The following is a 16,852-nucleotide window of genomic DNA, read 5'->3' on the forward strand; positions in this document are numbered from 1 at the left end:
AATTACACTAATACTTATCCCAAGGGTCCAAACTGGAGTACTCTGTAGGAAAGAGACACCATGCTGCCTCAAAGCAGATGTGGACACTCAATGGGGTGAATCTCTCTTAACAGTTGTCAAATGCTTGATTCCAGTCTTATGCAATGGATTTACAGCAGCTCCTTGTGATTGACGGATGAAGGGATGCAAACTCAGATAACATCCTGTGATGTCCAGGCTGGGTGACGTTCGTCCCATCCCAGATGAGAGCTCCCAGACTCCATCACTCTCGAGGCCTTGACCCAGTGGTGCATGTTGTTCTAGATTCAGCAGGGAACCAGGTTCTCCCATTCAGAAGCACATGATGTTCGGTGCTGGAGCTCTCTGAATGAAACTGCTGTGAGCCAATAATGTCAGTAACTAATCCCTGGGTGCTCATTTTCCTGCCAATAGGTGTGATGGAATGCACATTCAAAGGCCTATCCTGCTCAGTTTTGCTCTGTGCTTTTCAATGCTATTTTTAGGTACCTGATCAATTTGTTTAGGCTGGGGGCAACCTGAAGACTGGAAAGCGACACCTCGTGTGTAATCATATGCCAGTATGTGCCATTTGTCAGCACTTACTGTATGTGTAGCTGTTCATGCCTCCTTGTCAATGCTGTTTCTACTGACAATATTTTCTGCTGCCAGCAATGCCTTTGCTGCCCATTTGCCTTGAATCACTGAATAGGACAGAGTCCCATGACTCTATTATTTGTTGCCCCAAAACCTTGACAGGTTATACCCCCATTCCTCTTTGGTTCTGGGTTTGAAATATGCAATACGTGTGTAACGTAAGTATTCAAGGTCGGACTTGTGTGTGTTTTAGTTTGAAATCTGTCATAACTGAATAGGGATTTCTAACAGTTATACATGGAATTAACTGTTATTTTTGCTCCGATCCCTCAGAATTAGCTATGCTTTTGTCAGATAAATTTACTGGTGATGTAATGTGACATTTGTCAGATTTAATGTAAAATATCTGTAAGTACTTACTTTGTATGAACTAAAGCTGTAACCATAAATGGTTACCCATGGCAATTTAACAACTTCATCCTTGTCCCTTTTAGTCTGGGTAAATACACAAGAGACAAACCCAGCAGTGTTTTGTTACTGCTGCATTGTATTGGTGTGCTAAAATCAGAAGCTTATGGTCAGAGTTTTGATTTAATGCCAAACACAACACCTCCTAATCTTGTAATGCTGTAACAGAATGTTTCCATAGCTACTGGGTTCTGGGTCACACAGGAATCCAACCACCAATGCCTTGTTTGAAATTTGACTCTATTTTCCAATTTATTCTGTCTGACAGTAAAAGTGGAGACTGTTGAAGGTTATGAGCAGTGGCTCATGAATACACCCTGTCTGGATCTGGTAGGAGGTCTGTTTGTTTGTCAGGTTTGCCTCAAACACATGATTTTGCTAAAAGTTAAACTGGCAAACTTAATGTTTGCTGATGAAGAATTTGATAAAACACATGCTAAATTGTCACTAAATGCATGAACTGGTTACTGCTGCAGTGACTCTTGCATTGTATGGGTGTTACCTGATATGTCTATGATCAACGAAGCACTTTGAAAACAAAGATTTTAGTATTTAAAAGTGAAAAGCTGAAAGCATAATCAAGATTAACTGTGCATTACCTGCAATATCGAGGGTGGAATTAAATTCATTTGTACACTTCAGTATTTATTTTTCAAATCAGATCAAGAAATGCATCTGAATTTTCATCCCACAATTCCACACAGTAAAAAAAATCACCTCTTATTCCATTCAATCTTAGTTTTTCAGTCCTTCAGATTTGGGAGTGCAGCAGAGGAAGACTCACTGAAACTCGACAAGAGCGCCCTCTGCTGACAGCTGCCCCCAATGGTTTCAACAATACTGATTCCTCACCCCTTTACAGCCTGAGCCTCACCCTGCATTGGCCCCCACTGTCTGTCCTGTTTCTAGTCGCTCCTGCAAACCACCTCCCCTACTCCTCCAGTTCTTCTGTCCCTCTGTCCCACATTACACCATAGGACGCACACACACATCCCCGTCGTGTCAATACTGATCATCCTCAACGAAGCCCTCTTTCTCCTGTCCTCCACCTTCCACTTCTCTGTATCTGGACCCCTGTTTACGGAACTTCATGGACGGCCAGTAGCTGGTGCGCTTCTGTGGAGAGGGAACACGTAACACAAACAGTGGTTTGGGAAGGTTGTGCTTTCAAACTGCTGACACAACTTGTGCAACAGTTGTACGAGGCCCTTAACCTGAGGTGCTTCAGGGAATATGCAACAGCTATTACATAGTTGTCCTGTCCCTACTATAAGATAAAGGTTGTTCTTTTTTTGCCATTTTACGGATAGAAATTCAACTATCCTGTCACTGCACACATTAATCCATTATGAGAACCATAAGGAGAACAGAAAGTGCATACCGCTAAGACAGAGCACAACAACTGAGCAAATGAACAGAGGGTCTTGCTGACACACTGACCTGTATGAGGTAGAGGGGTGGAGATGCAGTGGGGTGTGTGTTAATGCAGAGAGCCAGCAGGGTCAAGGCTAGGAGCAGCACCACAGCCGTCACCACGCCTATAATAATGCCTGAGTGTACTGCTGGAGGATCGTGCTCCCTCGGGGGACCTGAATTCAAGTCTGAAAGAAGCAGAAGTGGATGGAGAGAGAGAGACAGAAATACTGTCATTGAATATTGTGGTAATGAAATGGTTGTTCCAAAAGAGGGAGAAACAAGACTGGGCCTCTCATGTAATGCAATGATTTGAATTACCATTAGTATTCATTCAGATATTTAGAGAGACAGGAGGGAAGGAAATGCAGCAAAATTGTCAGCTTTTTTTTAACTGCTCCAGAAGTGCCACACATTCATACATTCTCTTTGATGTACACAGGTGGGAATGGCGCATTCCTCTTACAAAATGGGTACCAAAAATAACAAAAATTAAGCTTCAGCTATGTTGAACATAGTTTATTTCTTCATTAATTTACGCAAACAATACATAACCTTCCCTGGACTGATAAAAAAATAAATCAGCCACTGGCTGTACTGCACATACATACCAGCCGCAGGTACATCTCACCTTTGCCTTTGTTGAGAATAAGAATTTTGGTATCATCTGTGGACAAAGAAGAGGACTGATCTGGTTGTGCTAATGCAATAATATGGAAGATGGTATGTTACTTTGTGAAGTGGAGACATTGAATACCAGGCCGAAAATAAAGCTCTGTGCACAGTCCCAAATCAGGGCACGGACTCACCCTCGGTCACAGGGCTGTTTGGCAGCACCCCTGAGGAAGGGGGAAATTCAGTGTCTGAGGGAATGGGGGGTTCTGAGGTGCTGTGGGGTTCTTCCAGAGAATACTCCTCACAGTTACTGTCTTTTGCCTGTGAGCAGCGAGGCAGATTAAAATAACCAAAAGGTTCCCTGGTAACCATGGTATGACGTGTATTGTCATTTACACTTACCTCTTCAGAACAGCCGTAGTCTAGCCATTCCTGTCTGTGTCTGTCAATTCCATCTGAGCACCTGACTCACACACACACATACACAGTTTAATGAACCAGATGCTATTCCAACTAAAAGTTTAGGATTAGCAAAACAAAGAAACAACATCTGTCACTGACTTTGCAAGACGTCATACCCATGTTTGGGTGTGTATGTTTTTTTTTTGGTCTTTGTTCCAGCACAGGAATAGTTCTTCTAATAGCTCTACTAAACTTACAGTACTGCTGGTATTCACTGCAATGGCAGCTGCACTCCAAGTGCAGCTGCAGTTGTGTTGGAAGGCGGAACAAGACAAATGTACACACGCATGCACACATTCATGAACACACACATATGTACTATCAGAATACTAACAAGCAGTAGCTTCTATAATGGCACCTTATGAGACTTTGTACAGGTGGCCACTGTCATTGTCCAAACATGCACAGTTTTTTGGTAAAGTCAAACAACAGTACACCAGCCATGCCCTCCTCCTGCTCACCTCTGAAGGACGTTACACCAGCTGCAACCAGAGGTCAGGTCAGAGGATAGGCAGGTCTCACAGCTACTGTGCTGGAGACAGGCTAGGGAAAGATTCAGATATGAAAGTAAATGGGCTGTAAGGCTAAGAGAATGGTCTTCTCTTATGACGAAACACAGAAAAAAAACATTAGAGAGTTGACTTTTATAACTAATGCTTTCATTGTTCCTTGCTGTGATTGGTCAGTGGCGTTGCCTTGGCAACTGACAGTCAGTTCAGAGGAGGGTGGTGAGCAGGAAACGGCTAGGAGCTGGATACTCACTTGGCAGTGGGGTGAACTCAAAAGCAGAGTGGTTGGTGATCTTTGTGGTGTCAATCTCCACACGATGGTACTCATAGATTGTCTTACGTTGCAATTCTACAGGTAACACACCACATTGAGACTTGATAAATCAAAAAATATTACCTTAACTTTAGTTAAAATACAAGATCTATAGAAAACCAACGAGGATAAATGTAAGAGAAGATTTCTCAGGATTTATTATGTGTATGCTGAAGTTGCTTTTAATTACTTAATTGACCAGGATCATTACTACTGGAATTTTGGTTGACACATGTAGTCGAAGTTATGTGAATGAACGATGGACCCCATTTGACCAACCTGGGTTTTGTGGTGAGGGGACAAGGGCCGTGAATGCATCAGACAACCCCACCTTGACTGGGTGCTGAGTGGAGCTGAGCATCTCCACTGGCAATGGCATCTGTGGGAAGGAATGGGAGAAAGAAAGCGAGAGAGAGAGAGAGAGAGAGAGGAGAGAATGTTGTAATGTAGCTTGATGCGGGAGCTGTCTTAAGAGTTCCAGCAACAGCGAGGGGTGACAGAATCTGCTACTACCCATCCTGGTGCGGGGTGCAGGACTGTGTTACAGTGTCTGATAGGTGGGTGTGCACTGGGTACACTAGTGTAGGTGGCTCTCACGTCTCTGTAGCTGAAGACGATGGTCCCTGTACGGTGCAGGGCGGTCTGGAAGGTGAACTCCCCCTCCGCCTCCCGTCCCTGGAGCCGCACCCTGTCCCATTGTACAACGAACAGCTCCCCTAGGGGCGCACACGGGCTACATGTCAGGGAAAGGTCAGAGATGTGCATGTGTGTGTGTATTTTCATTTTAAACTTGTCTTTAATATCTTAAAGTCTTAAAATATCCCCAGGGATAATAAAGTTTTTATTCCTTCCTTTAAGGTTCCTACTAAGTCCTGCCCACTCACTGGAACACCACCTCTCAGCTCACCATTGTCCATATACTGCACGGTGGAGGTTTTGGAGAAGCTGGGGTCAAAGTTGGCCATAAGGGGGGCGATGTACTGGGTGGCTGTCAGCATGCGGTGGGTGACCTCCCCTGTGAAGATGAACCCTGAAAGAGGTCAGAAGTCAGGGGTTTTGGGGACTGCCACACGTGTTGTGTTGCTGTATTGACTTCTTTGGCCCCGCCTCAAAGTGAATAACATTCCAACTCTGAGAGGAAGTGACTAACAAGCTGTAGCTCATAGGGAAAGACGTGTATGCTGAGACTTGTGCCAGTTAAAAGCCTAAAAAGGACATCAGCTCAGAGGGACAACAGTGAGTGTGAAGTGTGGATTGATTTAGCTCTACTGTATCTACTCTGTCTGGATCACCCTCATAAGTCCCAATAGAGCGATGGCTGCAATTTGCCAGAAGCTAAGAAAAAGAAAGACCCTTTACTCAGCAGACTGCAAGGAAATTTGATTTTAATGTAGAGATATTATATAGAGATAAAGATAGATATTACATGGTCCCCATATTATCAGGCGTTCTGATGATTGCCTTGATAATGACTCTACACACAAAGGAAGTCTTCTGTTTTTAATTAAAACAGAGCTGCTGGGCCCATATTCTGGGACTATTCCAGCATTCCAGCATTAGTTGTCCCCAGAATGTTAATACTCAGACCACATCATGGTTTCAGAAGAGGAGAAATCTGAAAAACACATGACATTCATACATCCAGTACATTTTGAAAACAGATAAGAAAGTTTTTGAGCACACACTGTACTTAAAAGGTTCTGAGCTATTTTCCCTAACCTGACTGAGCACGGGCAGGTACATGTATATGTGAATATATAAATATATAAAGGTCATACTGCAAAATGAATGAGCAGAAGCAATGATTGGAGACAACATTTGAACACAATCAAACAAACAGCCGAGGGACAGACCATACCCCCAGTTGCTATGGTGATCTGCCTTAGGTAATGTCCATAGAAGGGGAAATCAAAGGACATAGGCACTTGCTGGAGAGAGACAAAGGAAAAATTATCTTAAAACATTTCAAGATTTAAGCATTTGTTTTTGGTAAAGCTTTGTTGGACTTTCTTTGAAAAGTTACTGGATTACATGTAATTAATGTACTATGACTAAGTGTGTGAGTATGTGTGTGTGTATATATGCGTATATGCATGTTTGATATATGAGTATGTGTATGTATATTGGTTTATACATGTATATGTAATTATGTGTGTGTGTGCGTTTTACTCACCGCAGCCTGTCTGTGTGTGTTGGACAGAATGCCATGCATTCTGACTTGGCCATGCTGAAGGGCACCCAAATCCACCCACAGCTCCTCTCTTCGCTTGTCTGTTGGCCCAAAACTACGCCAGGTGTAATACCTATGAGAGTCCTCCTGAGAGAGAGAGAGAGAGAGAGAGAGAGAGAGAGAGAAAAGCTGTCAGTATTGTGTTCATGACATGCTCTTTCCTCGATACATAGAGCGTAATTCAATTGAAGCGGATATAAAGACAAGGGAGAAAAAGAGTGCCAGGCACCCACTCTCCCCGTAATGTCACTTCAGCTGTGAGTGATCTTGGCGTCCAGCCCCAAGTGCGAGGCGATACTGGGATGAAGAACTGATGTAGAGAAGTGGGATTAAGGGGCCCACAGATGAGAAAGAGTGAGTGCCTGTGTGTGTCATTCTGTGATTAATGGGGACAGGACCACACCGAGGGACCATTGAGTCACAGCAGCTATGTTCTGCACACACAGTGGCCTTTGCTCTACAGGGTCCTCTCAGAGGGAGCTGCTAGGCCTGGTCTGTCAGTAATAGGAACATGTCAACTGCAGACAGGCCAGCCAAGTGCAAACAACTCTTCACCCTTACCTGCCCCTCAATTACAGTCACTCAGATCTGGACACAGAGTCAAGCTGAGCCAGTTTTTCATTAAAAGTCCCACCCCAGATCCCCCTGCAAGTTTCCGTATCACTGTCATGGTGACAGGGATTGATGCTATCAGTCAGGGCATGGACAGACAATGTGGTCTCGCAATTATGTTAAAATGGCTCCAATACTCAGTACAGTAAATACTGAGTGGAAATGAAAGGAAGTTATACTAATGTTATACAATGTCTTTGTCAGCCCACATTTAAAATATTGTGTCTATTTATTGGCACTTAAAAAGACATTAAGCATCTTAAAAAGGTAGAGAGAAGAGGACCAAAACTGGTTGTAGGTAATTTAAGAAGAGACTCTTAGTCCCAGAAAAAAAGTTACTTGTAGAGTATTAACTAAGTTTTTTTTGTAATTGTAAAAGAGATGAATATATTGGACAATAACATCTATTTCACGCTAAATCCTGTAAGATGAACACAAGAGCCTAATTGGAAACATCTTATGCTCTCATGACCCCATTCCTAATCTAAGTAATTCCTATTTCCTGAAATCAATCCACCACCCCAGCTTTTTCTTGCTTAGTGTTTTGTTTATTTTCAGTTTATTTTCCAGTGCCTTTGCTGTTTCCACTGAACTGGAGCCATCTTGAGCGAAAACATGGTATTTTGTCAGGGAGTCAGATAACCACTACAAGACAATACTTGGCTGAAAAATGCAATGTATGTATATACCTTGTGTAATGTAATTTGTGTTTTTACATTATGAATCACGCTCCCGCCTGCAGTTCCTCTTACCACAATATGAGTCCTGTTGTCTGGGAGGGTGTCAATAGCCAGGGCCTCCCCCAGTGTCTGCAGGCCCCTTCTGACCCAGCTCGGTCTTGGCAGAGGCTGCTGTTCCCTGCGGGTCCTCTGCAGTTCCAGGGTGTCTCCTTCCCTCCATGATGACATCCCATATATTGCATCTGTCAAAAGGCACAGCACTGAGTTCAGCACAGCAGAGCACAGTGCATGGGACATGATTATCTTCGTTCTCAAGACTGAATGAATCGAGTGCTTTAGGGTGACAATAGTTTTTCTAAGGACCCCACAGTAATTTATATATTTCGCCATTCAATATCAAAATCTTCCTTTTTTTAAGACAAACTTGTTAAACTAATGATGTAAGACAAGCCTCATGGAATCAGGTAATCTTTGACAACACCACAGTCGTGCTATCAGTCCGAACAGGCCCTGGATTGCGCAGGGCATTACTAAGATTAGTCATTACAAAAAGTGGTCACATGTTCTTGTTTCCATTTCTGATGTAAGAAGCAACATGGCATTGATTTTATTTCTCTGACTTCTCATGTCATTTCCTGAATTTGGAGAGTTAACAGTCCGATGCCCACTTTTGCTTTGTTTTTGGATGGTTGGAGGAAAAGGCAGAAAGTCTCTGCAATAAATTTTGCCTGTGAATTAGCTGCAGTCTGATCAAATCAAATGTCAGCACTATGGTACTCTCTCTGGGGTTTCCAATTTTGAACTCTGTCAGCACTATGGGGTTTCTGCAAATTTGATCATTCTCATCCTCGGTATCTCTGTTCACCTCTATGTCTATCTGTCTGTTTCTCTACCCCTGCCTGTGTCTGTTACATTCAGTTTTTCAACACCGGTTTTGTGGGTTAAGTCACTGTTAAAAGATTAACATATTGTATTACAACTACAGACATTATACGTATAAAAATCTGTTTTAAAAGTAAACCGAGTCCAAAAGACTTAAGACTAATTAATCCCATTAACAAAGAGACAGAAGGAAAGCTAAGCAGAATACCTTCAACCAAAATCACGGCAAACGTGGGGAGTGCGCGCAGGTATTGGAGTTATTACGGTCAGAATACACGCAAGCGATGAGGTGTGTCTTCCCCTAACGTCACGATCACTATAAATACGTGGCCTCTAAAGTGTTGCGTTCTTTGCGGAGTTGTTTTCTAACCCTAATTTTGGTTTTTTGTTATACCCTCCCCGTTGATATGGTGACTGTTTTCTCTCTAGCTTTCAGTGCCTCACGGGGAGTTTTGAGCGATAAGACGGAAATGCCGAAAAAAGCCTAGAGCTACTCTGTAAAGCTCAATCACCCGGCAAAAATGCTATGACCGTGGACAGCTTGGCTGCCGCGAAGAGTTCGCCTCTGCTGCTCTGGCATTATTGCTCGGGTGAAATAACAAAAATTGAGTAGATCAAACTGAGCGGCGCTTGCGTTTGCATTTCGTTTTACGTGGATCTGCAAGAAAGCGTCCGTTCAAACAAATCTAACTCACCTGTTGTTCAGTTATTTACTTATGCAAAAAGTCTGTAGTCAGTCTGCAGTTAAGTTAGTTATTTAACATGTGTGTTAGCTAGGTATCTATTTAATTATAGATTGGTGACGTGTTTCTATTTTGCTAGCGTGCTAGTTAGTTGAAGACCAAGCTTCTGGTGCATTCCTCTCAAGGTTGAAGATAACAAGCCCTTTCACAAGTACAGGAAGCAAACGTTCAGTCAGCTAGCTAACGTTAATATTTGTAGTGTACTGAACGTTTTAGCTTTCCTTTATAAAAAAAAAAAAAAAACTTGATGAATGGTTTGTGCAGTAACTTACTACAGCAACTCTGAAAATCTCAAGTGATGCTACGTCCGCAGTGTAGCTGTCGTGGGTTCTACTTGTGTAGCTGGATAGCTAACGTTAGCCGTATTGCAGGAAACCGATTTAGTCGTGATTGACTATATTTTGCATAAGACTGACGCAGTCAGTGTAGCTCAATTTGTTACTCTGGCACATTCATAAATGTTAATAGCTGCCAGAGACCTTTAAAGGCTCTCTATTTCAGGGGAATGAAGGATATTCAACCCTGTGATTAAGGTCAGCAAATTTAAAAAAGAAATGCTGGATTTCTTAACCCTTCTGCTGTGGTAGCCTTTCTGCCTGTGCGTGCCACCCTGTGGTTCAAGCAAAGGGTTCAATTTGCAAGGCTGCTGCGACTTCTCAGCAGAGGAAAATGCACAGTGCGTGTTCTCTAAAAACGGAGGATGATCCAGAGGGCCATAACATCCTGGTGCTTGGTTAGGCCCTGTGTAAATGGCCCTAGCCTACATTTAGTGGCAATCGGGAAGGAAACGCATGGCTCTGCTTCACAGATTGCGCAGGGACTGGCAGACCTGCCCAAAACAAATTACCTGTGAAATCACTTAAGCAGCAGTGGATGCATGTCCCCATATATAGACTGCCTATATCCCCACAACATACCTGCCATCCAGACATTCTTGCTAGATGTTGACCATATGGGCTCTGCTAAATGCATCAACTGTTTCAAATGCGCACAACATGACTTACTGCATTTTTTTTTTTGAGCAAGGTATTACTTCTTAAATGCTTTTACAAAAATTAATACTGAAATTCCAGAAAGGGTTTGTATGAACACTGCTGTTAAGTATCACCCAGGTACAGTTTTTATTTCATCTTAAGAATTATAAAGTTCATGTACTTAGTTGGATTTTCAAAGGTCGGCACCAAATGTTCCTGTTTTTCCCTGCCAATGTAACTGTACAATAGTCATTTTCAATAAATCTACCTGAAATATCTTTCTGACCATTTTGAATGTTTGATGGTATGATCATTTATGTGAGCATGATCCAAGGAATCCAAGGATCCTGGGAGGGAGACCAGCTACACTGCCACAGACAGCAGGTCATTTTTCCTTAACTGTGACAGGAAATTGCCTTTCATTTTACACTTCTCAATATCCATGTACAACATGCATACTGGGCAGTAGTGTGCACACAGGTATTGAGTGAAATGCTAAAGAAATGAACTGCTGAATGGCTAATATATGAAAATGCTGAGAACTGCCATTTTCCCTGGATAAGGGCATTGACCAAGCAAATGTAATGTGGAGGGTTTTAAAATGCACACTGAATTTTAAGCAGTTGAGCTTTACCATCCATTTTTGTCAAAAAGGGACACAACCGATAAAGAGGGAAAGGATTTCCAGGATGCTGCAGCAAGTCTTATTGACCTTTCAGTCCTGTACAGTCCAGGCACTGCTTTCAGGAAAAAATTCCACTGCAGTATTCAGCTATTCACAGAAAACTATAGAATGCACAGATTTTTTCAGCAGCGGAGCAGAGAAACCAATTAAAGAAATGATGGAGTACATGTTGGAGGGAAAGTATTAGAGAGGATGAAAAAAATATATAAGGGCAGGCACAGAAGTGCAAAAGTAAGGATAACAGAAAAGTCTCAGAGGGAACCAGTTGTAACTGCATTCTCATTTATATCTCACTGCAGGGGAACACAGCAGGTTCTACCAAAATATGATTGCACCTAAATAATTGGATCAGTTGAGCCCCATTCTCACAGATGAGGGCTTGAGGAGGTGTGAATGGGGGTGGTGGCTGAGACACATAGCTTATTAAGGCATGAATGACCCAGCAAAACAGTTCTGTTTGTGTTGTGTGTGTGATACTGCTCTGTAAGCTTGCATCAGCAAAATGGGGGGGGGGGGGGGACCCTGTACTCTCAGAAGTACAGAAAGGGAAAAGGGATGTGGTTCTGCCAGGGTATCGTCCTCTGGTGGCCACAGCTGTACTGCATTAAATGGTCCATGCTGAGCTCAATTGTCTGCGCCTGGAACTGCTCCATGCCATTACCTCTGACAACCTGAGTGTATGTGTATGCATGTGGGTACTTAGCCAATCACACTAAACTCAGAGCCCTGGGTCAGAGATATGGACATCCCACATGGCCACAGTTCATGAGCTCTACTCCCTCCCAGTCCGTACGGTAATGACTACCACCAGTGATACCCTGTACACAAGTTCAACATCTGAAACATAAAGGGAAAAAAATAAAAGCAATGATCTAAAATTGTACACTGTCCCCTCTTGTCTCTGATGGGTCACTTTTAAAGTTTCTGTATGAAAAATGTCTCCAGTAAATCCCGCCTCTGTAAATGGGTATCTAAAGTTCAGTGAGATTAAACACACAAGTAGATAATTGCAAGTAGGCATGAATGAGAGCCAGTGCCATAAAAATAAACAGCCAGGAAAGGGCAGATTGGAGGGTGTGAGGGGGAATGAAAACATAACCTGAGGAGCACATCATTATTCCCATATGCACTCTGTCATAAAGTTACACGAGGGCTGGTGTGAAATTAACTCACTGACCCACCCACTAACCCCACATCAAGTGCAGACCTCAGGTCAGCATGGTGTCTTCGTGCATCTTTGCTGGTTCTACAAAAGTCTCCGCCTCCCTTTAGCTCCGTTTCTGCTATTTCAGTTAAAAGACGGATCAAACTGGACATAACCAGCTGCCACGATGGACCGCACGGAGGGAGAAAATATCCGCAACTGTCTTTAAAAGAGCACCAAACTAAAGAAATGAAACGTCTGGAGCGAACTGTCTGAAACTGTCCCAGATGACCCACAGCGACATGTGTTCTATTTCCAAGCGCTGTAATGTAATTTAGATCAGTGGTCAGTGAAAGCTGAGGGTGTGAGGGCCCAGCCCTTCCTGGACAGATGCAGCAGGCTCTAGCATCAGCACAGCTCCGTCTGGCTCCACACGCTCCCCCAGTGCATTTAACACGCCACACCACACAGTGGCTATTTGAAGCCGAGATATTTTATGTATGCTGTGAAATGTAGGCGTAGGTTTTCTGGGGAGGGGGGGTCTGCACTGTAGCTAAATACTGCTACTCTGATGGTGGGAAAAACACACTCAGTGGAGAATAGCGTGTACCCTCAACACACAGACACACATACTGTATTTCAACACTGCTCTGTGGCGGTGTGGCGCAAATGAATTTTGATGGGGGTAAATTGCCGCACACATTGCTGTGGTACCATTCTCTGCCTGGTTAGGATCCACAAACCCAGCTGTCTCAACCCACATACCCGCAGTGAGGGGCACAGCAAAGCGAGACCAGACTACAGAACTGCACCCAGCTGGACAACCTGGAACTGAGCCAGCACAGGGTTTGTCATATACTGTAATGTGCATTACACCTGAACACAGTGTAAAGCTCTACGATTCAAGCACCCTGATGCACGATCAATATAAGATGGTCCTCCTGTAAGTGGAAAGACTGGACTGTTACTTACAGAGGTGGAGCAGAGATGGTCAAAACTACGGCAGTTTCACAGTCTTGCTGGACAGAAATGACTGGAATTACAAAGGCCCAAAGAGTATGCAGTGTGCCCGGCATTGATGAGATGTGCGTGTGGCCTTGACCCGCCCTGGCTGATTGGGACTGCATGGACCAGATGATGGTGGGTAATACAAAATACAAGGCATAATGTGAGGGTGGCTGTAAGTGCATATGTCTGCCAGCACACAGCAGATCAGAGGAAGGCAGAGATTAAAGACTGGGATAGGAAGAAACCTGCACCACAAGCCTGTCTTTCATAAACATCCTCATAAAAGCACAGTCACTTGTGCCATTGCCTTGAGACACAGAGGGGAGGCAGACAGAGAGATCTGGCAAAACTAATTGTAAAATGCCACTGAACTGTGAGAAGGAAAATGCTCCGATCCCTCATGCTTAATTTGTATGACGCAAAACTAAATTTCCACGAAGATAAAAAGACAATAAAATGAGTAATGTCTTCGCAGGTTTAGAAGATAAAGGGCAGAGGATAAACAAGTGAGGCATGTAAGTGAAGACCGTCTAGGGGGTGAAAGGCCTCCCACCTGAACATATCCACAGCTGGTTAAGATCAAGAACATTATAGATCTGATCTGAGGTCCTTTCTAATACCCCGAACGCCGAACGTAACATTGATGTGATAAATTAGTAGCTATGCTTGCTTGGGTAATATTAGCTGACCAACAGCTAGCTAGCTAGCCAGCTACGTTTGTAACATTGATGTGAGAAATTAGTAGCTCACTAAACAGTTAAGAAATACATAGCCGGCTGGCAACAAGGTGAAACATCTGAAAAATAAAACTCTTCTTCTTCTTTTTAGACAGATTAGATGCTACAATAGCTCTGCCTTTTTTAAAAATGGCAGTCACAAAGTTTTAGTTGGTCTTGTTGGTCACGATAATCCCGCCCCCCAGGGCCTGACGTAAGCGGTTCTTGGTTCTATACCAGCAAAGTGTTGGTGCCGCTCTCAAACCAGTTTTCCTGGCTGAGAGCCAGTTCTTTGGCTGTCGAAACACGAAGAACTGGTTCGAGATTAGGCACCGGCTCCGAACCAGCCCTCGAACTGCCTTGGTGGAAAAGGGGCCTCAGACAACAACTCACACCAGCTTTATGAGGGACACAAAGCTGATCGAAGACAAAGTTAATTTCGCTTGTTGACAGTGAAGTGATTACATACAGCAAGCTGACACGGACACTGCTTCAGTATTGAGCCTCGAGTCTCAGTGGCTTTCTACCTACAGTCCTGCAGCTGCATCAGAGCAGCGTGTGACATATTTGAGTTGCTCTGCTCTGCATGAACCGTCCTGCTGCCATTCATCAGCATGGGCAGCATGACAGATTGAGCCTGGAGAAAAATGGGATCCTTTGATTGCGCAAGCATCTCTGTGACCCCTAGGCAGACCATTCCCTCAGTAGCTCTCTTTAAATACAGACACGCAGCACTCTGAACTCCACTGAATACATTATTGTCATTGTTCAAGTCCACTAAGCACTGTTGACTGTGTGGGCTTCTCGCTGCCTCAGAAAGCAGGCAAGCAGGCCGAGATCAAGAGACGAACTAGGGATTCTGAATAGAACAGGCAATGGTGAAAAAGTTGTGTATACATACCTAACATACCACCTGCCCACAGGCACGCACAAATATTAAATGGAAAGTATTAATCTACATTTACTTGGACTAACATAAAAACACACAGATCCAACCTCTTAACTTCACCGCCCTGAAGACTGCACAGGTCTGCATCTCCAGCTGCAGATAAAAATACAAGCATCTCTGTTGCTACAAGAAGCACTCACAATGTGTGTCACAATATGAATGCACATCCACTGAGTTGTCCCCCTGCACTCGGCACTGTCAGCAGCACGACAGACAAGAATGATAAAAACCACTGGAATCTTCTCAGTGGAGCCATGTCTCTGAGTCATATGTGTTTGTGTGGTGTTTTAATGGTGATGTTAATGAGGCCAGTCCACTTGAGAAAAATAAACCTCCCACCCCCACTTCCAAAACAAAACCCACACAAATCACATCTTATTCCAAACTGTTTAAACCAACAATGCAAGCACAGCTGAGCAACAGACAACACTGAACATCCTCAATAAAAGTTTTTAATCTCACTGAAGCTCAGAGAACCCACCAAACAGAATGTTCTTCCATTTCTCTACATTGCAGTACATATTCTTTTGAATCAAGTTTAAATGGATCACGGTAACAAGGCAATTCATACAAACACATCCACATGGCCAAGTTTAATCCAGAAAACTCTAGAGTACAGAAAATGAAGAGACACAGCCTATTGCAAACACAGAGCATGTTCAACACTGCAAAAACCCTAACAGAAAAGTGTGTGATCACCCTTAAAGCGATGCTCATAATCACTTCATGTCTGAACTGAACATACAAGAAACAACAGAACAACTTTAAAGATGGCAGGGTGGAAATAATTAATGTTATGATATGCAGTAACATTACCTAACACATGACAGCAGAGACCAAGAATTAGATGATGCTGAATGGGATTTAGGTCAGAGCACTCAGTGAGAGCAAGTGAGAGGTCAATGTATGGGAGAATCTTTCTGCTGGTCCTGCAGGAGAAGAGGAGAGATGGAGAGGAGAGGAGAGTGCTTACCTGTTTGCCCCTTAGCCCACACTCTGCCCAACTCTGCCTGGGAGAGACAGACGATCAGCACAACACAGAGACACATGTTCAGCAGCCTGCCTGTGCTCCCTGCTTCTCTCTTCTCCTCCCTCACTACACACTTTAAACAAGGGACTCCTCCTGGTCCCGTACGCTCTCCTGCTCTCTCTCTCTCTCTCTCTCTCTCTCTCTCTCTCTCTCTCTGTCTGTCTCTGAATGCTTTTCTGTTGTTGCCATAGTAATATTACACTCGAGGAACAACTGGCAAGACACTGGTGTCAAAGAAATTAAAGAGCTCCCTCTGCGTCTCCTCCCTCTTTCATTTTTTCAGCTAATTTCTCTTCCCCTTGCATTCATTCCTGCATATCTTCTGTCCATCTCTTTATCGCTCTCTCCAGCTCTCTCTATCCCCTGAGTGCTCAGTGGGTGTATGTATTATGTATACCGTATATATATTACATAGTTCTTCCTTATCCTTACAGATCAGACAAACATTTGGGTAATTTTTTATTTAACGACACTGAAATTGTACTTAATGTTCCAAAGCAAAGTTCATTTGAAGACGACATTTGTGAGGGAAAATGTGTCACTATTGCCTAACATCCAACAAGGGAAGCACTGCAGCAAAAATGTAAACATAAGGTGTGCTGCTGAGCTGAAAATGCTATATTTAACTGGGACGCAAGGCACAAAGCTGCTGTGTGTGTGTGGGAGTATGCATAGGAGAGCTGCATCCAGCCAGCACAAATACATACAACCTTACAGCACTGGAGCTAATCCCCACAGTGAGGGGTAAGCACCAGTCAAATCTATTCAGTACTGTGGGCATAGAGAGAAAATGACCTGGGACAAGTTTACAAGACCTTGCACAGC

General features: G+C 43.5%; 1 protein-coding gene across 2 annotated transcripts; it reads right to left on the minus strand.

The window, feature by feature from the left end:
• Positions 1–1,781: 1,781 nt before the first annotated feature.
• Positions 1,782–16,082, minus strand: LOC118794980 (plexin domain-containing protein 1-like). 2 transcript variants are annotated; one of them, XM_036553295.1, is made up of 14 exons: positions 15,971–16,082; positions 7,969–8,138; positions 6,548–6,691; positions 6,233–6,302; positions 5,282–5,404; positions 4,972–5,090; positions 4,654–4,753; positions 4,315–4,410; positions 4,014–4,095; positions 3,493–3,553; positions 3,285–3,411; positions 3,107–3,142; positions 2,503–2,663; positions 1,782–2,178 (listed from the first exon to the last, which is right to left on the minus strand). In XM_036553295.1, the coding sequence occupies exons 1-14, from the start codon at positions 16,044–16,046 to the stop codon at positions 2,065–2,067; spliced, it is 1,479 nt and encodes a 492-aa protein (XP_036409188.1). In that variant the 5' UTR covers positions 16,047–16,082; the 3' UTR covers positions 1,782–2,064. The 2 variants fall into 2 exon arrangements, with proteins under 2 accessions (XP_036409188.1, XP_036409187.1); XM_036553294.1 differs by having other exon boundaries at positions 3,285–3,553.
• Positions 16,083–16,852: the final 770 nt, after the last annotated feature.

The sequence above is a fragment of the Megalops cyprinoides genome, chromosome 19 (assembly GCF_013368585.1).
Source record: "Megalops cyprinoides isolate fMegCyp1 chromosome 19, fMegCyp1.pri, whole genome shotgun sequence".
Taxonomy (NCBI): domain Eukaryota; kingdom Metazoa; phylum Chordata; class Actinopteri; order Elopiformes; family Megalopidae; genus Megalops; species Megalops cyprinoides.